General features: G+C 38.2%; 1 protein-coding gene across 1 annotated transcript; it reads left to right on the top strand.

Annotated features, from left to right (window-relative positions):
- Positions 1 to 1,616: 1,616 nt before the first annotated feature.
- LOC105059991 (putative disease resistance protein At3g14460) lies at positions 1,617 to 9,013 on the top strand. Its single transcript, XM_019855578.3, is given in 5 exon segments — positions 1,617 to 2,028; positions 4,862 to 6,111; positions 6,114 to 7,970; positions 8,118 to 8,628; positions 8,739 to 9,013. Coding segments are annotated over 4 exon segments (3,507 nt in total). The 5' UTR covers positions 1,617 to 2,028; positions 4,862 to 4,998; the 3' UTR covers positions 8,765 to 9,013.
- The last annotated feature ends 9,658 nt before the right edge of the window (positions 9,014 to 18,671 follow it).

The following is an 18,671-nucleotide window of genomic DNA, read 5'->3' as shown; positions in this document are numbered from 1 at the left end:
CTCATAGTCGAGATGATCGATTATAAATCAGAAAGACTGATATTAAGTCGGAAGAAACAGATATGATTATCCCAACAGTTAGATTAGATGAAATCTCTCTTTATACTTGTCAAATTGCTTCTTTTAGCTTGCCTTCGTCATTCAAACGCACCCCCCACCCCCCTTTTGCCCCCACAATAAATAAATAAATAATAAAATAAAATCTTTCCAGTTGCTGGTCAGCAGAGCCAACTAATACACTTTGAAATCTTTGGCCAGTAAAATTTCTATTCGTACAGGCCAAAGGAACCAACTTTTACAAAAGAGATTTGGTAGCTGTGTTAATTTTTTCTATTTTTACTTAGAAAGCTTAGCTGTAGTTGCAATTGTTTTCTTTTAATCGTGCTATCTAGACCTAAATACTTTTTTAGTCTGCCTGACTCCAAATAGGTTCCAACTCAGGTGAAGAAAAACAAAAATTTTAGGCTTACTGTCATCTCATTTCTATTAATAGTGGGAGCACTGATTCGTTTATCGTACAGTCTTCTGTTCAACTTAGAGATAAAAGTAACATAAATAATACCTGTTCAAATTTATTTTTATATCTAAATCAATCCAAACGTGGACAAAAATTTAAGAATTTAACTAATATATGTATTTATATATCTATATTCATCAAAAAAAAAAATCTGTATCTAAATATCCAAATCTATTTGTAATTCTATATAATTTTATATAATATTTATTAATTTTTTTTAAATATATAATTATTTAAGCATGTTAATAATTTAATTTATTATTTATTCAATAATATTTTTAATTTTATATTAATAAAAAATTAATTATTTAATTTATATATATAATTATATTATTATTATAGATATCCAAATTGTATCTGTATCCATCAAATATAAATATAAATTTTTATATTTTAATAATATTTTTATTTATATTTATAAAAAATAAATATAAATATAAATATGATCGCAATCCAATTTCAATCCTAATTCAACGCCAGCAAGAAGCAAATCTTCTTAAACTTTCGGAACCACTGCTCCTCGTACAAATTGAATGCGTAGCAAGCATGCCCCACCAAATTATTTCTACTGGACTAGTAGCACTCCCTCCCACCCTGGATCGCATCGTACGTGTCGCTCCCTACAACTGCCACGCTCAGGCTCCGCCTGTGAACATCTTCCTTCCTGCAACGTCCCACAGGCACCAAATCTGCCTCCAACCCACCCCAACCCCTCAGATCATCAGAAAAAAAAAAAAAAAAAAAAAAAAAAAAAAAAAAAAAAAAAAAAAAAAAAACGCCTCTAGACATTATTTAGGCCTTACAGTCATCGGTATGATCTTCTGGAAAAATAAAAATACAATATTGGCACGGCGATCAACTTGACGTGTATAAATGTAGACATTAGCACGCTGAGCAACTTTGACATATATAAAATCATATTGTAAATTTCTAATATTATTTTGGCACGATGATCGGAGCAGGACAGCTAATATGAGATGTCAAAAGACGGAATCATGGCAAGTGATTGTGATCTTCATTTATCTATTATTTTTTTATATTTTTATTTTATAACCTTTTTTCCGAAACAAGTGAACGTGATCTCTGCTTTCCATGAAAAAGAAAAAAAAAGGCGGTCGTTAGCTTTCCTCGCCGCTTAGAGATGAGAAGAAAAGCTAAAGCCCTCTTTCCTTGCTTGTCCAAGAGGAAACTGAGGTTGTGCAATGGCGAGCGCTTTCCTCTCTTCCATCCTAGCAAAAACCAGCCAAGTTTTGGGTTCTGTTCATCATCAGATCCACGCAGCAGTGTCTTGGAAGATCTGGAGGAGCTGGAGAGAACATTGAAAAGGATCCAGGCAGTGCTCCATGACGCGGAGGAGAGGGAGATACGAGAAGAAGCCGTCGAGCTCTGGCTGAAGGAGCTCAAAGAAGTGGCTTATGACGCGGAAGATGTACGAGGTACTGCGAGCCCAAGCGGAAGGCGGAGCTTCCCGCAAGAGGAAGCGAGTGGAAGCAGGGGACGATGAGGAAGAGGTAAGTAGTTCTCTTTCCACCATAGTTAATGTTTCAATTCCCAATGGCATGGGGGATAGAATCAGGGAGATCAGGAAGAGGTTCGATGAGATCTCGGAGGATCGGAAACGCCTCCGTTTAAGAGAGGAAGATGGAGAGCGACGGTTCTTCAGAGCTTTGAGCCCACCACCAAGCGGTGGATGAGTCGAGTATTTATGGAAGGGAACATGACAAGCAGAAGGTAATTGATATGCGGTCCTCTGAGGGTATGGGAAATGGTATCTCTGTCATTTCGATTGTCGGCAAGGGAGGACTGGGAAAAACCACCATCGCTCAGCTGGTCTACAATGACTCCAAGGTCAAAGAATATTTTGATCTGACTGGTTGGGTTCGTGTATCCGATGATTTTGATGTTCCGAGGCTAACAAAGGTCATCATCGAGTCTATTACTGGAGATCATGTGATCTTACAGAAATTAGCCCACTTCAAAATTCTCTCAAGAAAAAGGTGGAGGGGAGGAAACTATTGCTCGTCTTAGCATTTCTATTGCTTATTTAAGGGAGCTGATTAATGGTAGTAGTTTTGATAGATGATGATGAACAATAAAGGAGATAAAGTCTTAGTGAACCATGCCGCAAGGAGGAGAAGAGCAAGAAGGATTATGAGAGAAGATGCCAACCAACCGATTGAGCAGACTTTTAATACACTAGCCATTCAGGCAGACATTGCTGAAGTATATCAAGTGATGGTTCAGTTTATTCAGTGACAACAGCAAACACAAATCGCTCCTCGACCTACATCACCTTTAAAGTCATATTGTGAGAGGTTTAGAAGGCTTAACACTACTATTTGAGGATAGACCTAACCATCTGGTCGCGGAGATCTAAATTTTAAAAATAGAAAAGATATTTGATGCATTACAATATCTTAAGGATATGGAGGTTAGGCTAGCCATTCTTATGCTAAAAGAAAATATCGAATTTTGATGGACTACAATAAAAACTGCATATGAGGTTGTTGATAACCAGCTGACATGAGAGCAGTTCAAGAAAATATTTTATAATCAATATTTTTCTGAGTCAATTAGATTAGTAAAAGAGAATAAATTCTTGGCTTTGAGGCAAAAAGATGACATGATATGCAAACAAATTCAATAAGTTAGACCATTATTGCCCTTAGCTCATGGAGTCTGAAAGAAGCAAAGTAAATAGATTTGAGCATGGTCTAGGATATATAAAATTTAGTCTCGTCTGTCCTCTCACATGTTTAATGAATACAATGATGTATTGGAACGAGATTTGAAAGTTGAATCAAATATTAAAAGATCGAAACAAAAAAAAAGGATAGGAAGAGGACTAGACCAATAGAAACTCGGAGTGACCAACATGAAAACTTAGAGAACCACTCTAATAAGAAGAAAGGAGTAGAGATTTATCAGTATTATGATAGAAATCATAGTGGGCTTTGTTTTAAGAAACTCAGAATGTGCTTCGAGTGCAGCAAGAAGGGATATTTAGCACAAAATTATTTTAATAAAAAGAATGACTCTAAGTCCACCAAACCCACTAATCAGAATCAAAATGAGAATGCACGGGTGTTTGCTTTGATTGAGCAGAATGTCAGTACAAGTGATGAAGTTGTTACATATATCATTCTAGTCAACTCATAGATGTTCATATACTTTTTAATTATGAATTTTTCTCATTCCTTTATATCTTTTAAGTTCAACTATATATTTATAAAATTGAATAAGTTACTATATATTATCTCTTCATTTAAGAAAAGTTATACTCACCGATGCCTTGTTTAAAATTGTGTCATTTTAAACGAAGAAGTTAGGATTGATGAAAACTAGTCTAAGAGTATGGTAAACATGATAGGAAGATTAGATATCCCTAATTGTAAAAAAATAAAGATGTACCAAGTTTCGAAGACGAAACTTTTTTTAAGGAGGTAGAATATGATATCCAGCCCAAAACTTTTCTCCACAAGTCTAGCATAATGATGGATTGAAATTTAAAATACAGGATCATAACCCCTCGTCATGACACATGAATACCTTATTTTTTTTATACTTTTGAATGATTTCTTTTTTCTTTTTGAAGACTCTAACTAAAAATCTAGCTTATGGTTTTTTTATAGATAAGTGGTGAAAATTTAACCTTTCTTTGAGTTTCCAAAATTAAGAAATAAGAAACGAAATTTTTTTTGGCTTACGTTCTGCATGTTTTTTTTTTTGGTTCTTGTATGCTAATTTACTTTATGCGAAATTTTCGTTTTTGAAGAGTCCTTTTGAGTGCATTTCTATTTTGCGCGTGGAGAAATATTATAAACATATTTCCTTTTGAAGCGAAAATATTACAAACGGATTTCCATTTTGAAGAGTCCCGTTTTGAACCCTTTTGTTTTTATTTTTATTTTTCGTTTTGGAGGAGTCCTTTTTTGAAGAGTACTCCTTTATTTTTTTTTGTGCGCGGAGAACGTGGGGTTTTTCGTGTGCGCTAATTTACTCGTGGTGTTTTTCTTTTTTGTGCGTGGAGCAACGAATTCCTGATATTTTTGGTACATGGAGAAATGAAATCTAACTCGTGGCCTTTTTTTTTTGCATACTAATCATTTTTTTTTTCTTTGTTGTGCATAGAGAAACAGACTTCGATGTGAAGAGTCGATTTTTTTATGATTTTATTTTTTGAATTTTAGAGAGGGTCCAGATTTATTGAAAGAAGCTTTTTGGAAGCTTTCTTCCCATCGTTTGAAGATTTTTCTCGCGCGAAAGCGCGTGGAATCTGCCCTCATTATGTTGTTTTATTGCGGCTGCGTGAGTTTTTGACAAGACTTTCTTGCTTGGCTTCAGCAACGTTGTCTATCAGGGCTGCCGACACGAGTGGATGGAATCATTGCAAGTGAAGGAGGAGATCAGAAGGAGAGCCAAAGCTCTTTTTGCTTGCTTGCCGTGTCTGATCAGAGCAAAGAGGAAACTGAGGTTGTGCAATGGCGAGCGCTTTCCTCTCTTCCATCCTATCAAAAACCAGCCAAGTTTTGGGCTCTGTTCATAGATGGGCAGCCTCGCCGTCTTCGTCATCAGATCCATGCAGCAGTGTCTTGGAAGATCTGGAGGAGCTGGAGAGAACATTGAAAAGGATCAAGACAGTGCTCCATGACGCGGAGGAGAGGGAGATACGAGAGGAAGCCGTCAAGCTCTGGCTGAAGGAGCTCAGAGAAGTGGCTTATGACGCGGAAGATGTGCTGGACGAGTACCAGTACGAGGTACTGCGAGCCCGAGCGGAAGGCGGAGCTTCCCGCAAGAGGAAGCGAGTGGAAGCAGGGGACGATGAGGAAGAGGTAAGTACTTCTCTTTCCACCATAGTTAATGTTTCAATTCCCGATGGCATGGTGGATAGAATCAAGGAGATCAAGAAGAGATTCGATGAGATCTCGGAGGATCGGAAACGCCTCCGTTTAAGAGAGGAAGATGGAGAGCGACGGGTCTTCAGAGCTTTGAGCCCACCACCAAGCGGCCACATGGTGGATGAGTCGAGTATTTATGGAAGAGAACATGACAAGCAGAAGGTAATTGATATGCTGTTCTCTGAGGGTATGGGAAATGGTATCTCTGTCATTCCGATTGTGGGAAAAACCACCATCGCTCAGCTGGTCTACAATGACTCCAAGGTCAAAGAATATTTTGATCTGACTGGATGGGTTTGTGTATCCGATGATTTTGATGTTCCGAGGCTAACAAAGGCCATCATCGAGTCTATTACTGAAAAATCATGTAATCTTACAGAAATCAGCCCACTTCAAAATTCTCTCAAGAAAAAAGTGGAGGGGAGGAAACTATTGCTTGTCCTAGATGATGTCTGGAATGAGCAACAAAGCCTTTGGGAGACCTTAAGAATCCCTTTTGTTGGAGCAGAAACAGTAGCAAGAATTATCGTGACATGTAGGAATGATTCGGTTGCCAAGATCATGCAGACGGTGCTTCGTTATCATCCTGGCTACTTGTCTGAAGAGGAGTCTTGGTCATTATTCAAGCATTATGCATTTGGTGGTCGAGACCCTGAAGAACGACCACACTTGGCGGATGCTGGTAAGCAGATTGTCGAGAGATTGTCGAGAAGTGTTCCGGTTTACCATTGGCTGTGAGGACGATAGGAAGCCTTCTAAGACATGAGACGGATGAAGACGGTTGGATGGAGGTCTTACAAAGTGATCTATGGGAACTAGACAAGAACAATGAGACTTTGGCATCTCTTAGATTAAGCTACAATCGCAAGCCAGCACATCTGAAACCCTGTTTCGTTTACTGTTCCACGTTTCCAAAGGATTATGAGTTCGACAAAGATGTTTTAGTCAGATTGTGGATGGCACAAGGTTACATGCCACCTCGAGGTAGAAAAACAATGGAGAACATCGGAGATGAATGTTTTAATGACTTGCTAAGAAGATCATTCTTTGATTCCTGTGTTGATTACTTACATCATACTACATTTAAGATGCATGATATGATACATGATCTAGCAAAATCTATTGCTGGAAATGAGTGCTATGCAATTGTGGACAAGAAGCTACCCAGTTCTCCTGATAAGGTTCGCCATTTATACGTGCAAGGTCTAGGGGAATTAGTGAAATCACCGAGCCCCCACAATCTTAGGGTCCTACGGAGCTTGTCACGATGGACTCAGTATGGTCCACGTCCAATCCAAGAAATAGCTCAGTTTTCGCTGCTAAGATGTTTAGAATTTTGTTGGCTAACATTTGAGATCCCAGATTTACTCGGTAACCTGAAGCACCTACGCTACTTACGTATCGCATCGGAATGTATGGAGAAGCTCCCTGAATCAGTATGCCTCCTTTACCACCTACAGACATTGATTCTTTATTGTTGTGCTCTTGCAAAGTTACCAGATGGCCTAGGTAACCTTATTAACCTACGATGCTTGAAACTATATTCAGTTTGTATTAAAAGGCTCCCTGAATCAGTTCGTCAGCTATGTAACCTGCAGAGTTTGGATCTTCGCTTGTGCAAAGAACTTAAAGAGTTACCCAGTGGCATAGGAAGCCTTACTAACCTCCGCCACCTAGATACTGTGGGCATTCAAATTCTCTGTCTGCCTGCTGGAATTGAAAAGCTAACAAATCTTCAGAGATTGCGTGGACGTTATAAAGTGCAGGGTGGGATAGGAGTGTCCAAGGACTTGGTGAACCTCCAAGGAGATCTTTGCATCGCAGGGATCGGGAATTTGGTCGGCATAGAGGATGCGAAGGATTTCGGGCTTAAATATAAGCATAAACTTGAGCGGTTGCATCTATTTTGGGATGCCCACCGCACACATGCTTGGCTTTATGCTGATCGATTGATTCTAGAAGTTTTTCTAGAGGAAAATAAGGATGTTCCAGCCGATGAAAAAAAGGGGGAAGCACTGCTTTAGTTTCTCCAACCTCCCACCAACCTCAAAGAGTTGCTTATAGATGGGTATGGTGGTTCTAAGTTTCCAGAATGGGTGGGAAATCCTTTATCCTTGGCATCACTTCGAGAAATCCATATAATTGGATGTCAAAACGTAAGGTCCCTTTCTCTATGCATGCATGCATCCATATCAAAGTCCATGCTTGAGCGGGTGTCCATTGATCGGTGCCAGGAGCTCGAATCCATAGGAGGGCTGTGTAATCTCCACTCTCTTGAAGAACTGAAGATATCCTTTTGTCGTAAACTCCGGCTCTTATCTGAGGAAGGAATGCCATCCAAGCTTCAAAATCTGCATATTGAGGGGTGCCGAGAGCGGACATCACTGTTGGGAATGCAAAACCTTGCTTCTCTCACACAATTAGCTATAAAAGCTTGTCCTAAACTTCAGATCATGCTAGAAGATCAGCTCCCATCTATGCCTCGCGATGTGGAAATTATTTATTGCCCTGGATTGGTCAACTGGTGTGAAATACAAAAAATCAACAGCTTTCAGGTACCCTCCATCCTAAATTTGAAGTGCTCCAATTGATTATTACTTAGAGGCTTACACAACTATACATTCTCTGATTGTACGTTTGAAGCTTCTGTATGGAATACATGTGCAAACAGATTTCTCTTAACTTTTTTGCTAATGCACCAGGTCGCTTCATCGGGCAACAAGCTGACTATATCGAACACGTGGGAGAAGATAATGCATGGGTTTGATGATTTGACATCCATTAAGCATCTTCCTTTCGCTAATTCTTGGCATTCGCTTAGGGAAACATTCAGCATAAGCAATTCTTGGCGTTTGTTTGCGAAAACATACATCATAAGCATACTTGAAGAGCTGACAATATGGGGTTGCACGGACATCCCACCTATACGCTGCCTTCCCGAACTCACAGTTCTCCGAAGCTTGGTTATAAAGGACTGTCCTGGAATCCAAGTCGTGACAGATGAACTGCTTCCACGCACGCTCAATTCCTTGGTAGTTGATAGCTGCGAGGACCTAAGGTGTTTGCAGTTGGCGCGGCAGAACCGAGATGCACTTGAGGTGCTGCTGATTGTGAACTGCCCCAGGCTCACGTTGGTGGAAGGGCTGAATTGCATTTTCTTCCCCAAATTCTTAACAATAGAGCAATGCCCTCAACTCCTGCTTCCACATTCAGGTAGCTAAAGTGGCTAATTATCACTCTGCAATTTTGCCTGTCTTTTTAAATGAGCAACACTTGTATTTACGGGCACCAACTGCTCTGCTTTTTTGTGTGTCTTTACATAGGAAGCAGAGAACAAAGAAACAATTGATGATGCAACCTTGGAGAAACGAGTGATGAGGTGTGAGGGTGATTCGACATTTTACAAATGCTGTATCTCCAATGCTTGATGCTGCAGCTGATTGCTGCATGGGTCAATTCCTAGAAAGGCTTCCTTCTGATAGCAGCTCTCATTCCCTGGTACATATCCTTGCAGAACCATCGACATGGATCAGCACGAGGCCTATTAGATCTGTTCTTAATCATTTTTATCTAAGCAAAAAATAACTAAGTTTTTATATTTTTGTTTTTTGCTTTGATGCAACATTGAACATTTGCTGGCATGACACACGCACATACTGCACCAACAAGTGTTTGGCATGGGTATCGGCAATGATATTTAAATCCTTGGCCAACATTAACCAAGCTTGATTGCTGTCATCTTCCTTGAATGTATAATGTGTTAAGAAAAAATTAGTTTCTCGTCTAACTTGATTGTTTATTTTTTAGAAATTATCCTGGCATCAATTCCTTTTCTTTTTTTTTTTTTTTAGGCCCGGGGGGGTGGGGGGCATGATCTTGGCATCAATTCTTAAATGATTCCAACTTGTACCACCTGCGAAAGGGGTGGTTTCGCAAATAGTCAACAACAGTATGGTAGGTCCACACCAGAAGCATCTTTAGATATGCTTTTCCGCTTGTGCTTGTGTTTGCTGGGAACTAAGGTTTGTGAAAAGAACTTGTAGATTCTGATTGCTATTTCTGTGTTCTATAGTTTGCAAATTGCTGGCCTTTTGATATGACATTGTCATAATTTTATATTACTCAACTATTTGATACAGTCACTGAAAAAATAGATCATATTTGATGAGCAAGGTTGATTGATGCTTCATGTCCCAGATCATAGGACAAAGAAGCAATGCAAATAAAATGAGCATCACTTCGAAGGAAAAATGTTGATATGGATGCATGTTGAATTGTAGAGTAACATGACTTGCACTGTATAAAGTATTGGCTATGAAGATTTATCAAATGAGAAACATTGAGCACTTGCTTAAACAATTTAGAAGCTTATAACAAAAATTTGAGGAAAGCATGAGAACAAGAGGAGGTGAACTTTGAAAGATCAACTACTAACAAGTTGTATGATTGGGCATTTGCACGGATGGCATCATCTCTTGCGATTTGGCTTAGAGGTCAAGGGTTCGATTTCTATTGGAGTAGTCCCCCAATATGGGGGTGGATATACATTAGGAAAGGTAGGGAATAGGCCCTCCTAGAGCCGAACAAAAAGTTAAATAATGAATAATGATGCCATCTTAGTAAAAGTACATTAGAAGGATCCAATAATGCTAAAGTTCAAAATGATTGTCTTCTCTTAAAAAAGATAAAATGAATATATAAGACAGCCTATGAGCTAGGGCTGAAAATACATGGGCTATAGATCGGAAAGTGATATGCCTATATTTATACCCATATTTTTCAATGAATATGTATATGAATATTGATGTTAAATAGATTTCAACATTAATATCTATATTTATTTTAAATGGATACGGATATAATTTAAAGTTAAGTGTATCTATAGTCATTTTAAATGGATACAGATATATATCGAACAATAATCATGTTGTACATTGGTGGCCGAAGCTTGCCATTCGTACCCCAGAATGTTGGTTTGAATTTTGGGCTATGCAATTTATTTTATAAATTTTTTTACTAGATACTTATTTAGATTGAAAAAAAAAATTAAAATCAGTATCTATAAATACATATCCAAATTCGGATTTGGATTCGGATTCATGGAATCGACAGCAACGGGCTGGCCGACGATGAGGTCCAGGCGATGACGTCCCGATGGGGCAAATCATCGAACAAGGTCTGAGCATGAGCTAAGGGGCTGCACTTGATGGGGGGATCAACAAGGCCGGTCATGAGGATGGTGAAGCAGAAGTCAGGCTTGATAATGAGGCTGTGGAGGGCGTTGAGGTGGCTTTGGGAGAGGAAAGGAGGGTGATCGCGGCTTTGAGGGATCTGGAGAGAGAGAGAGTACTCGTCCAATTGTTGGAGCAAATGGACTTGGAAATTTAAAACTTCCATTGGACAAAGCACTAGTTTTTAGAAATGGAATGGCAAAGTTTAGTCCCACATCGCGAGGAACGAAAAAAATTTCATTCTGTACACAAAAAAGGTTACTCTTATCCATCGTCCCATGATAAAGGCACGCTACCATTGATCATTCGTTGATCTCGGGGTTGGAGGGGAGCTGTTGGTTACTCCGCTGTTAGCGTGTGAGACACGCTTAGCATCACTTCAAGAAAACCCAGTCTTTAAAAAAAAAAAATGATCTATTTTAGGTTTCAATAAATCCTGTTCTCATTTTTTTCTTCCTCTTCATTTCATGCCTTTGACATCAGAGAGTTTTCTACTGTTATTTTCTAAGATCATCAAAAATATCTTCATTATTTTTATCAAATATTTTTTTGTTCACTTCCTGTTCTTTCCCCCTTTTTTTTCCTTAGTTTTCTGCTCTCAAAAGTTGTTTTTTCCCTGCAAGATCATCAAAGATCTCTCTATTACTTCTTAATCAAAATGCTTTTATATTTACTAAACTACTAAAGTGGAACAGTTGCTGGTGGTGAGTGGCATGCACAATCAATTAACAAGGAAAACCCTATTCTAAAAATATTGCATACATGCACTTAGAGCCAAAGATAGCTAAAACTTGGAGGGTTGTCGTACATTAGCCATGCATTTTCTTGTTTTGGGTTTTATCTTAATTTTATGCTTTTAAAATGAGAGAGTTTGCTAAGGAAGATTGATGGAAAATGTAATATGCAATTTCTTTCGAAGCCCTTTTCTTTCATTGAATCAGAATACCGAATTTTGCTCATAGGCTAATCTTTCCATATTTTTTTTGTTGGTTATTTCTAGTGGAATCTTGAAAGTGACAATGTAAAAGCATCACCTAAAGCATATTTGGTTGCAAGAAATTAGATTCTAAAATAAAAATAGAAATGAGTAGCTCCCATTTAGACTCTTTGATTAACAGAAATCTCATTCCCATTTTAATTTCAAAAGAAAATGAAAATGTCCCAATCTCCAACATCTAATCTCTACTCTCTTAAAGTATTCAAATCCATTCAAATTCTGATCGTGAACCAAATGTCTTGGAGGATATGACCATTTTAATTCCCATTTCAATTCATATTGCAAAAACAAACACACCCTAAATATGATTATATGAGTGAGAACAACTTTGTAAGCTGAGGTTGTGTTAGTTGCAACGGATTTGGAAACATCTCAATTATGCAGTTCGATGAGGCTCATAGTACGATCAAAGCAAAATTGCAAACAAATCCAAGAAACATGTCTGAGAACAGTTTGTGCCTTGGTCAACGCCCAGTGGAGCGCACTTGTAGCAGCTTCCTTATTGTAGAACCTTTCTAGTGTCAGGTTCGCTTGTCGCTTGCAATATTCGCTAATAAATTATATTTTTTTTGAGATTATAATGGCTAAAAGTTATGTTCAAGTGCTCTTTGTATGATTAGAAAATCTAAATTGACATAATATGAGAAACCAGTATTTAGACTCAGCAGTTTAAAATGCTTACAAGTGGGAGTTAAGTTTATACTTAATACTCTAGGCTTCGGGACATTTCGAAATTATGAAATCTCAACAAAAACAGGTGCTATACAGATTTGCTAAGCTTTCATCCCCTCATCGGTATTACCCTGGGGATTTAGTGTGCTTATCCATTGCCAATCCTCAAGGTTTTACAGGTTTCAATCAACGCACCAAAGAAAACAAAAAAAAGGAAAGAGCACCAAAAAGAAGAACAGAGGAACAAACTATATGAGCAAAGGTGCCTGCCATCCCAACAGTATGGAGATGAATTTACATAAGAGATGTTTAATTCAACATAAACAGAAGTAGAATATGCAGAGATTATAACATCCAAGGCATTGCTATGTCATAAAAGCATATTAAGAGAGCTAGAATACAAAGAATAGAATAGCAGCCTTAAACAAGACCTATCTTAATTAATAATATAACATGTAATGCAATCCCATGTTTCTCTTGATTCTTCCACATTGATTTAAAACATTCCTCTTATGATGGAATTTAGTCATCATACCACCGAAATTAGTTTAGGCCCTCCTGTTCTTATCTATTATACGATGATCAAAGGGCATCAAGGCTCCCGCCATTGTAGTGTCGGTGGAGGGCCAAATGTGCATAGCTTTATCCTCTTGTGTAAAGAGGCTATTTTCATGTTTCAAACTTTTGACACTTAGGTCACCAATGTTTTCATGCTTTAAAGATGGATACATTCCCAAGAACCAAATTGAGCTCTTCTTGATGCAGTGACAAAAGTAAGAAGCAGTGATTTGATCGACCAGATTATGCTTTGAAGATCAACATGCAAACAGAAGAAAACTAGATTGAAGAATTCTTCCCTTGGTGAAAGAAATTTTCACAAAAAAAAAATTATCAACATGTCAAAGGCTGTCCCTTATAATATATCACATGTATGTTTATGGGACATGATACCCTAACATTAATTCGGGCATTAAACCCAATGCAACATCATACTCAAAATAGGACTCGATAATAAGAAAATATGCTAGGATTATTCTATTACAAATATGGAAATATGAATAAAATTTGATATGATCCATAACAAAAATTTATAAGAAAATCTGCTGAAAGCTCTAAATCTGCCTGTGAATCCACAGGTTCTTTCGATGCTTGGTTTGGTCTAATTGATCATAGTACTTGCTAGTTGCATCTTGTGCTACATCACTTTCCTCCTTGCCTAGGCTCTTACAGAAAAATAGGGAACTTTGGAATGGTCACATTTTTTGTCAATTGACCTAAAAGTTTGTTAGCAATAAAAGATATCTCCCTACCACCAACCAGCCCAAGTTTTAAGCTAAGCCCCTCTTTTCCGTAGTTGCCTTAATCAAGGATTTAGCATTAATGCAGAGGATATATGTCAAATGGAGATCCAAACACAAAAAAGTATTAAATTTGAATCTTTCAAAATTTAAAAAAATTGGAGTTTTACATTGATTTGTAATACTCAATAACATGTGTTTGGGATAAGGCTTGTTAAATGGCTGATATTAGTAGACTAGTTGAAGATTTGATAGGTGTGGTTGCTTAGTAAATGTTAAAGACCAAAGGTTTAAACAAGAACCGTCGATCCGAACTGGATCCTATGCCGACCAACCGATGGTATGGTTCGGTATGGATCCGTGCTGGACCGAACCGATAGGGCAGAGAAGGGAAGAGGGAGAAAAAAGAGAGAAAGAAAGAGAGAAGGAGAGGGAGAAGAAGAGAGAGCCTCCGGTGACTATCGGAGGCCATCCGAGCTTTTGCCAAGCTTGGTAAGGGTAAGGGCGAGGGAGGGAAGGAGAGAGGGAGAGAGGTCCTTATCGGGTGTCCAGAGGCTTTTGATGGCCTCCAGACAGATGGCGATACTGTTGCAATGTCTCCGACAGCTGGTGAGCCTGCATCGAGGGGCTTGAGGGCAATCAAAGCCGAAGAAGGGCCTCCACCCTCCAAGTGCAAAATAGGGGTTTGCCTATATTATGGCTTTTTTTGGGGGGTTTTATTGCACTAAGTCGGCAACCCAGTTGCCGACTTCACCTATTTTGTTTTTTGGTTATATTTTAGTTGAAGTTCGATGAACGATGCTTTAAAATTTGGTGCTAGTTTGGAGTAGAAACTAAAACAGCCACCAAACTATAGAGAGGAAAGGAAAAAGAAATAAGTTGAATAGAATAAGAAGAATTTAGTCTTGAGTCAAAATTGATAATTAAGATATCTTTATTTCAATTTTTGTATCTAAGCTTCATTATACAAAATGAATGTAGATCGACAAGAAACTCCAAATAACACAGCGATCATGTTTTGACCCTGATGTTTCTGCCTTGTTGCCCATGAATCTTTATTTTGTAGGATATATCATCAAAAAAAAAAAGCATGCAAATAAAAAAGTAAGATTCCAACTATATTATTATATCATGCAAAAAAATTTTAGCAAAAATTGTGCTTCAGACATGTAATGAATAAAATTTTCTTATTAGATATATGCCCTCGAATATTATAACCATACGACCAGCCCTTGTCCATGTTAGCCACTCATATTGGAAAGAATGACCCGAGGCACATAAGACTAGAGCATCAGTAAATTATTAAATGCAAAAACTTGATATATTGATGCTTAAAGAAGGATCCTAGAAAGAAATCTCATCGATTAGGACTGTCGAAATATTATCACAAAAAGTGAGCATGGAACATGGCCGCAAGAAATAGAAACACAACAATGTTTTTGCAGACTTTTACAGATAAGTCATCATGATGATTACTACAGGATAATTCTTTAGTCTTTACAATCATGTAGCCAAGAAAAGTTTGATGGGAGTAGGATGCCACTCAAAGCCCTTGATGAAATGGCCCAAAAAATTACAAGTGGAACTAAACTATCTCATTCCAAATAATAAGTTAAGCATGGGGGTTAATTTACATGTTGTGCAGATAACCTCATCCGGCACTCATTATATTTCTATAGCTATGAGATCAACATAAACAAATAGAAAGTACAACTTCAACATTCAATACTGCATAATAGGTGAGGCTAAATTTATTCGACCATTAACATACATTGCAAAAGCTAGCATATGCAAATAATCAGGTCTAGCTGATAGTAAAGGTGTAGGAAGGTGAAATTAGTGCCACTAATAGCCTAGGACATCCTAGCTCTTCTATAATTGTTAATGGTGATTCGATGATCAAAATGGCTGAGCAACAAAGTAGAAGTGTTTTCACATATGACTAATAATTAATGCCATCACCAAGAGGAAAACCTCCACTAAAGAGCATCAACTCTTATCTCCCTGTATCACCTTTAAGAGTCCCTCAGGCTTATCATATATTTGACAACTGACGTAGTTATAGAGCTCACATGGCGACATGAATACATATGCCAGAAAGAATAAGATCCTGAAATCTTAAACAAAGTGATGTTAATGTGTATATCTATGTATTCTTAGCATTGTGTTTTGGGATGATGTCTTAATTAGGTTCTCACAAATAATGAAAGTTCAACTGATGTCTTACTCTACTCCACTTTCTCACAAATGTGACTACCGACTGACTAACTCGAAAGAGTTTCTATATCCTTGGTTGGTTTCACTGGAGATGCAGTCAGTGTGGAGGGCGAAATTACTCTCCCTCTAACTGTAAGAACCAAACCATGACAAAGCACCGTCCTCTTAATGTTCACGGTTGTGCAAGTTCCTTTGGCTTATACTGCCATATTCGGATGATCGGGACTTAACGTGTTGAGAGTGATAGTTTTGACTTACCATCTCCTTGTCTGATTTCCAACAAGGGATGGGGTCGGGGAGATGCGAGGAGATCAATAACTAGCTCAACGCTGCTTCATGATTTCAACCAAAGGTAATAAGCCTGAAGACCCATTGTTAGTTGACAAACTAGACCAGAGGGATAGCAAAGAAAGGGGAGAGCTGGTTGAACAACTGATTTTGATCCCATTGAGAGAGAATGATCTGACCAAGACTATTCAAATTGGATCACAATTACCTGAGTTGGAACGAAAGCAACTAGTAGAACTATTGAGAGTCAACATCAATATTTTTACTTGGTCGACAGCAAATATGTCAAAAATTCTCTCAGAAATAATAACTCACCACTTGAATATCGATCTAAAAGTTAAACCAGTGAGACAGAAGAAAAGATCTTTTGCACCAGAAAGATAAAAGGTCATTGATGAAAAAGTGGATAAGCTTCTTACGGCAGGCTTTGTTGGGAAAGCCAACTAATCAGATTGGCTAGCCAACATCGTGATGGTGAGAAAAATTAAAGAAAAGTGGAGAATTTGCATCGACTATACCAACTTAAATGAAGCATGTCCTAAAGACAGCTTCCCTCTACCAAAGACGATCAATTAGTCGATGCAACATTCGGGCACAGACTCTTGAGTTTCATGGATACTTTTTTGAAATATAATCAGATCCGAATGACACCTGAAGATGAAGGGAATATAGCCTTCATAACCGACAAATGTATCTACTGTTATAAAATGATGCCGTTCAGTTTAAAAAATACCAAAGCAACCTGTCAACGATTGGTCAATGAAGTTTTCAAATAATAAATCAGATGAAGCATGGAAATCTACATCGACGACATGCTGGTGAAAAGTGCCGATACCCATGAGCACATCCGAGACTTGGAGAAAGATTTTGGCACACTTCAACGATATCAGATGAAGCTGAATCCAACTAAGTGTACATTCGATGTAACAGTTAATTTTTTTTTAGTTTTCTTATGTCACAATGAGAAATCGAAGCTAACTTAGAGAAGATAAATGCCATTATCGATATGAAGCATCCTAGCTCCAAAAAAGAGATACAACAATTTAACGAGAGGATTGCTGCACTCAGTCGATTCATCTCAAAGTCAGTAAAAAGTTATTTATCTTTCTTCAAGATTTTGCAGCAAACAAACAACTTTTTATGATCGGATGGGTGTTGATAGACCTTTTAAGATCTAAAAAAGTACTTGACATCTCCCCCATTACTTACGAAATCGAAGGAGGGAGAGATGCTGTATCTCTACTTGGCTTACTTGGCTACATCATTAGAAGCTGTCAGCTCGCTTCTTGTCCAGGAGGATGAAAACTGAATTCAACAGCCAATCTACTACACCAGCAAAGTACTCCACAATGCTGAGATAAGATACTCGAGGGTAGAGAAGATGATCTATGCTCTGATTATATCAACTAAGTGACTTCTACCATACTTCCAAGCATACTCAATAGTCATCCGACAGATCAGCTTTTGAAGATGATCTTACATCGACCTGACGTGTCCAGTTGGATGACGAAATAGACGATCAGACTCAACAAATTCAACATACAATATCACCTACGATTGTCAATGAAGGCTCAAGTCTTGGCCGACTTTATCATCAAATGCACTGTACTCGATGATAGATTTGATTATAAATTCGATGGTGAGTTGGATCGAGTTAGGAATTTTGAGGTCGAACCTGAATCGGTATGGATCCTACATGTTGATGGAGTGTCCAATGCCCAAGGGAGCGGGGCCGGCCTCATCCTCACCAACTACGAAGGGACTATGACTGAATATGCCCTTCGATTTAACTTCAAAGCATCTAATAATCAAGCTAAGTATGAAGTCTTACTAGCCGGCTTAAGGATTATGAGAGAGCTTGGTGTAGATATCTTGGGGATCTTTACCGACTCACAACTGATCACCAAATAGGTCAAGAGAGAATTTGAAGCCTGAGACCTATCTATGATAAAGTACCTTTAGAAGGTGAAGGATCTCATTTAAACCTTCAAATATTTTGAGATCTCTCACATTTCAAGAAGTAAAAATTCACATGCCGATGCACTATCCCGATTGATGACTATTTCTTTCAATCTACTCGATCGAACATTCATTGAATATCTCGAACAGTCAAATATCGATAAAGTCGAAGAACTACATCAAATAAATGGTGAATTAAGTTGGATGGATTCGATCATTTAATACTTAACTGATGGCAGCCTTCTGGGAGATTCATTGGAAACCAAGCATCTAAGGTGGACGGCTTCTCAATATGTGTTGATGGATGGGCAACTATACAAAAGGTCATTTTCTCTCTCCACTACTCAAATGCCCGAGATCTTTCGAAGCTGACTATGCTATCCGAGAAGTCCATGAAGAAATTTGCAGAAATCACTTGAGGAGCAAATCACTGGCCTATAAAATTTTACGACAGGGGTATTACTGGTCCACTATGAAGAAAGATGCAACTGAGCTTGTTTAGAGATGCAAAACATATCAAAAGTATGCCAGTATACAGCACCAACCGACAAGCCATTTGACATCAATCATTGCACCATGGCCATTCGCACAATA

This window comes from Elaeis guineensis, chromosome 10 (genome assembly GCF_000442705.2).
Source record: "Elaeis guineensis isolate ETL-2024a chromosome 10, EG11, whole genome shotgun sequence".
NCBI lineage: Eukaryota > Viridiplantae > Streptophyta > Magnoliopsida > Arecales > Arecaceae > Elaeis > Elaeis guineensis.
This window is presented reverse-complemented; position numbering and strand designations above follow the sequence as displayed.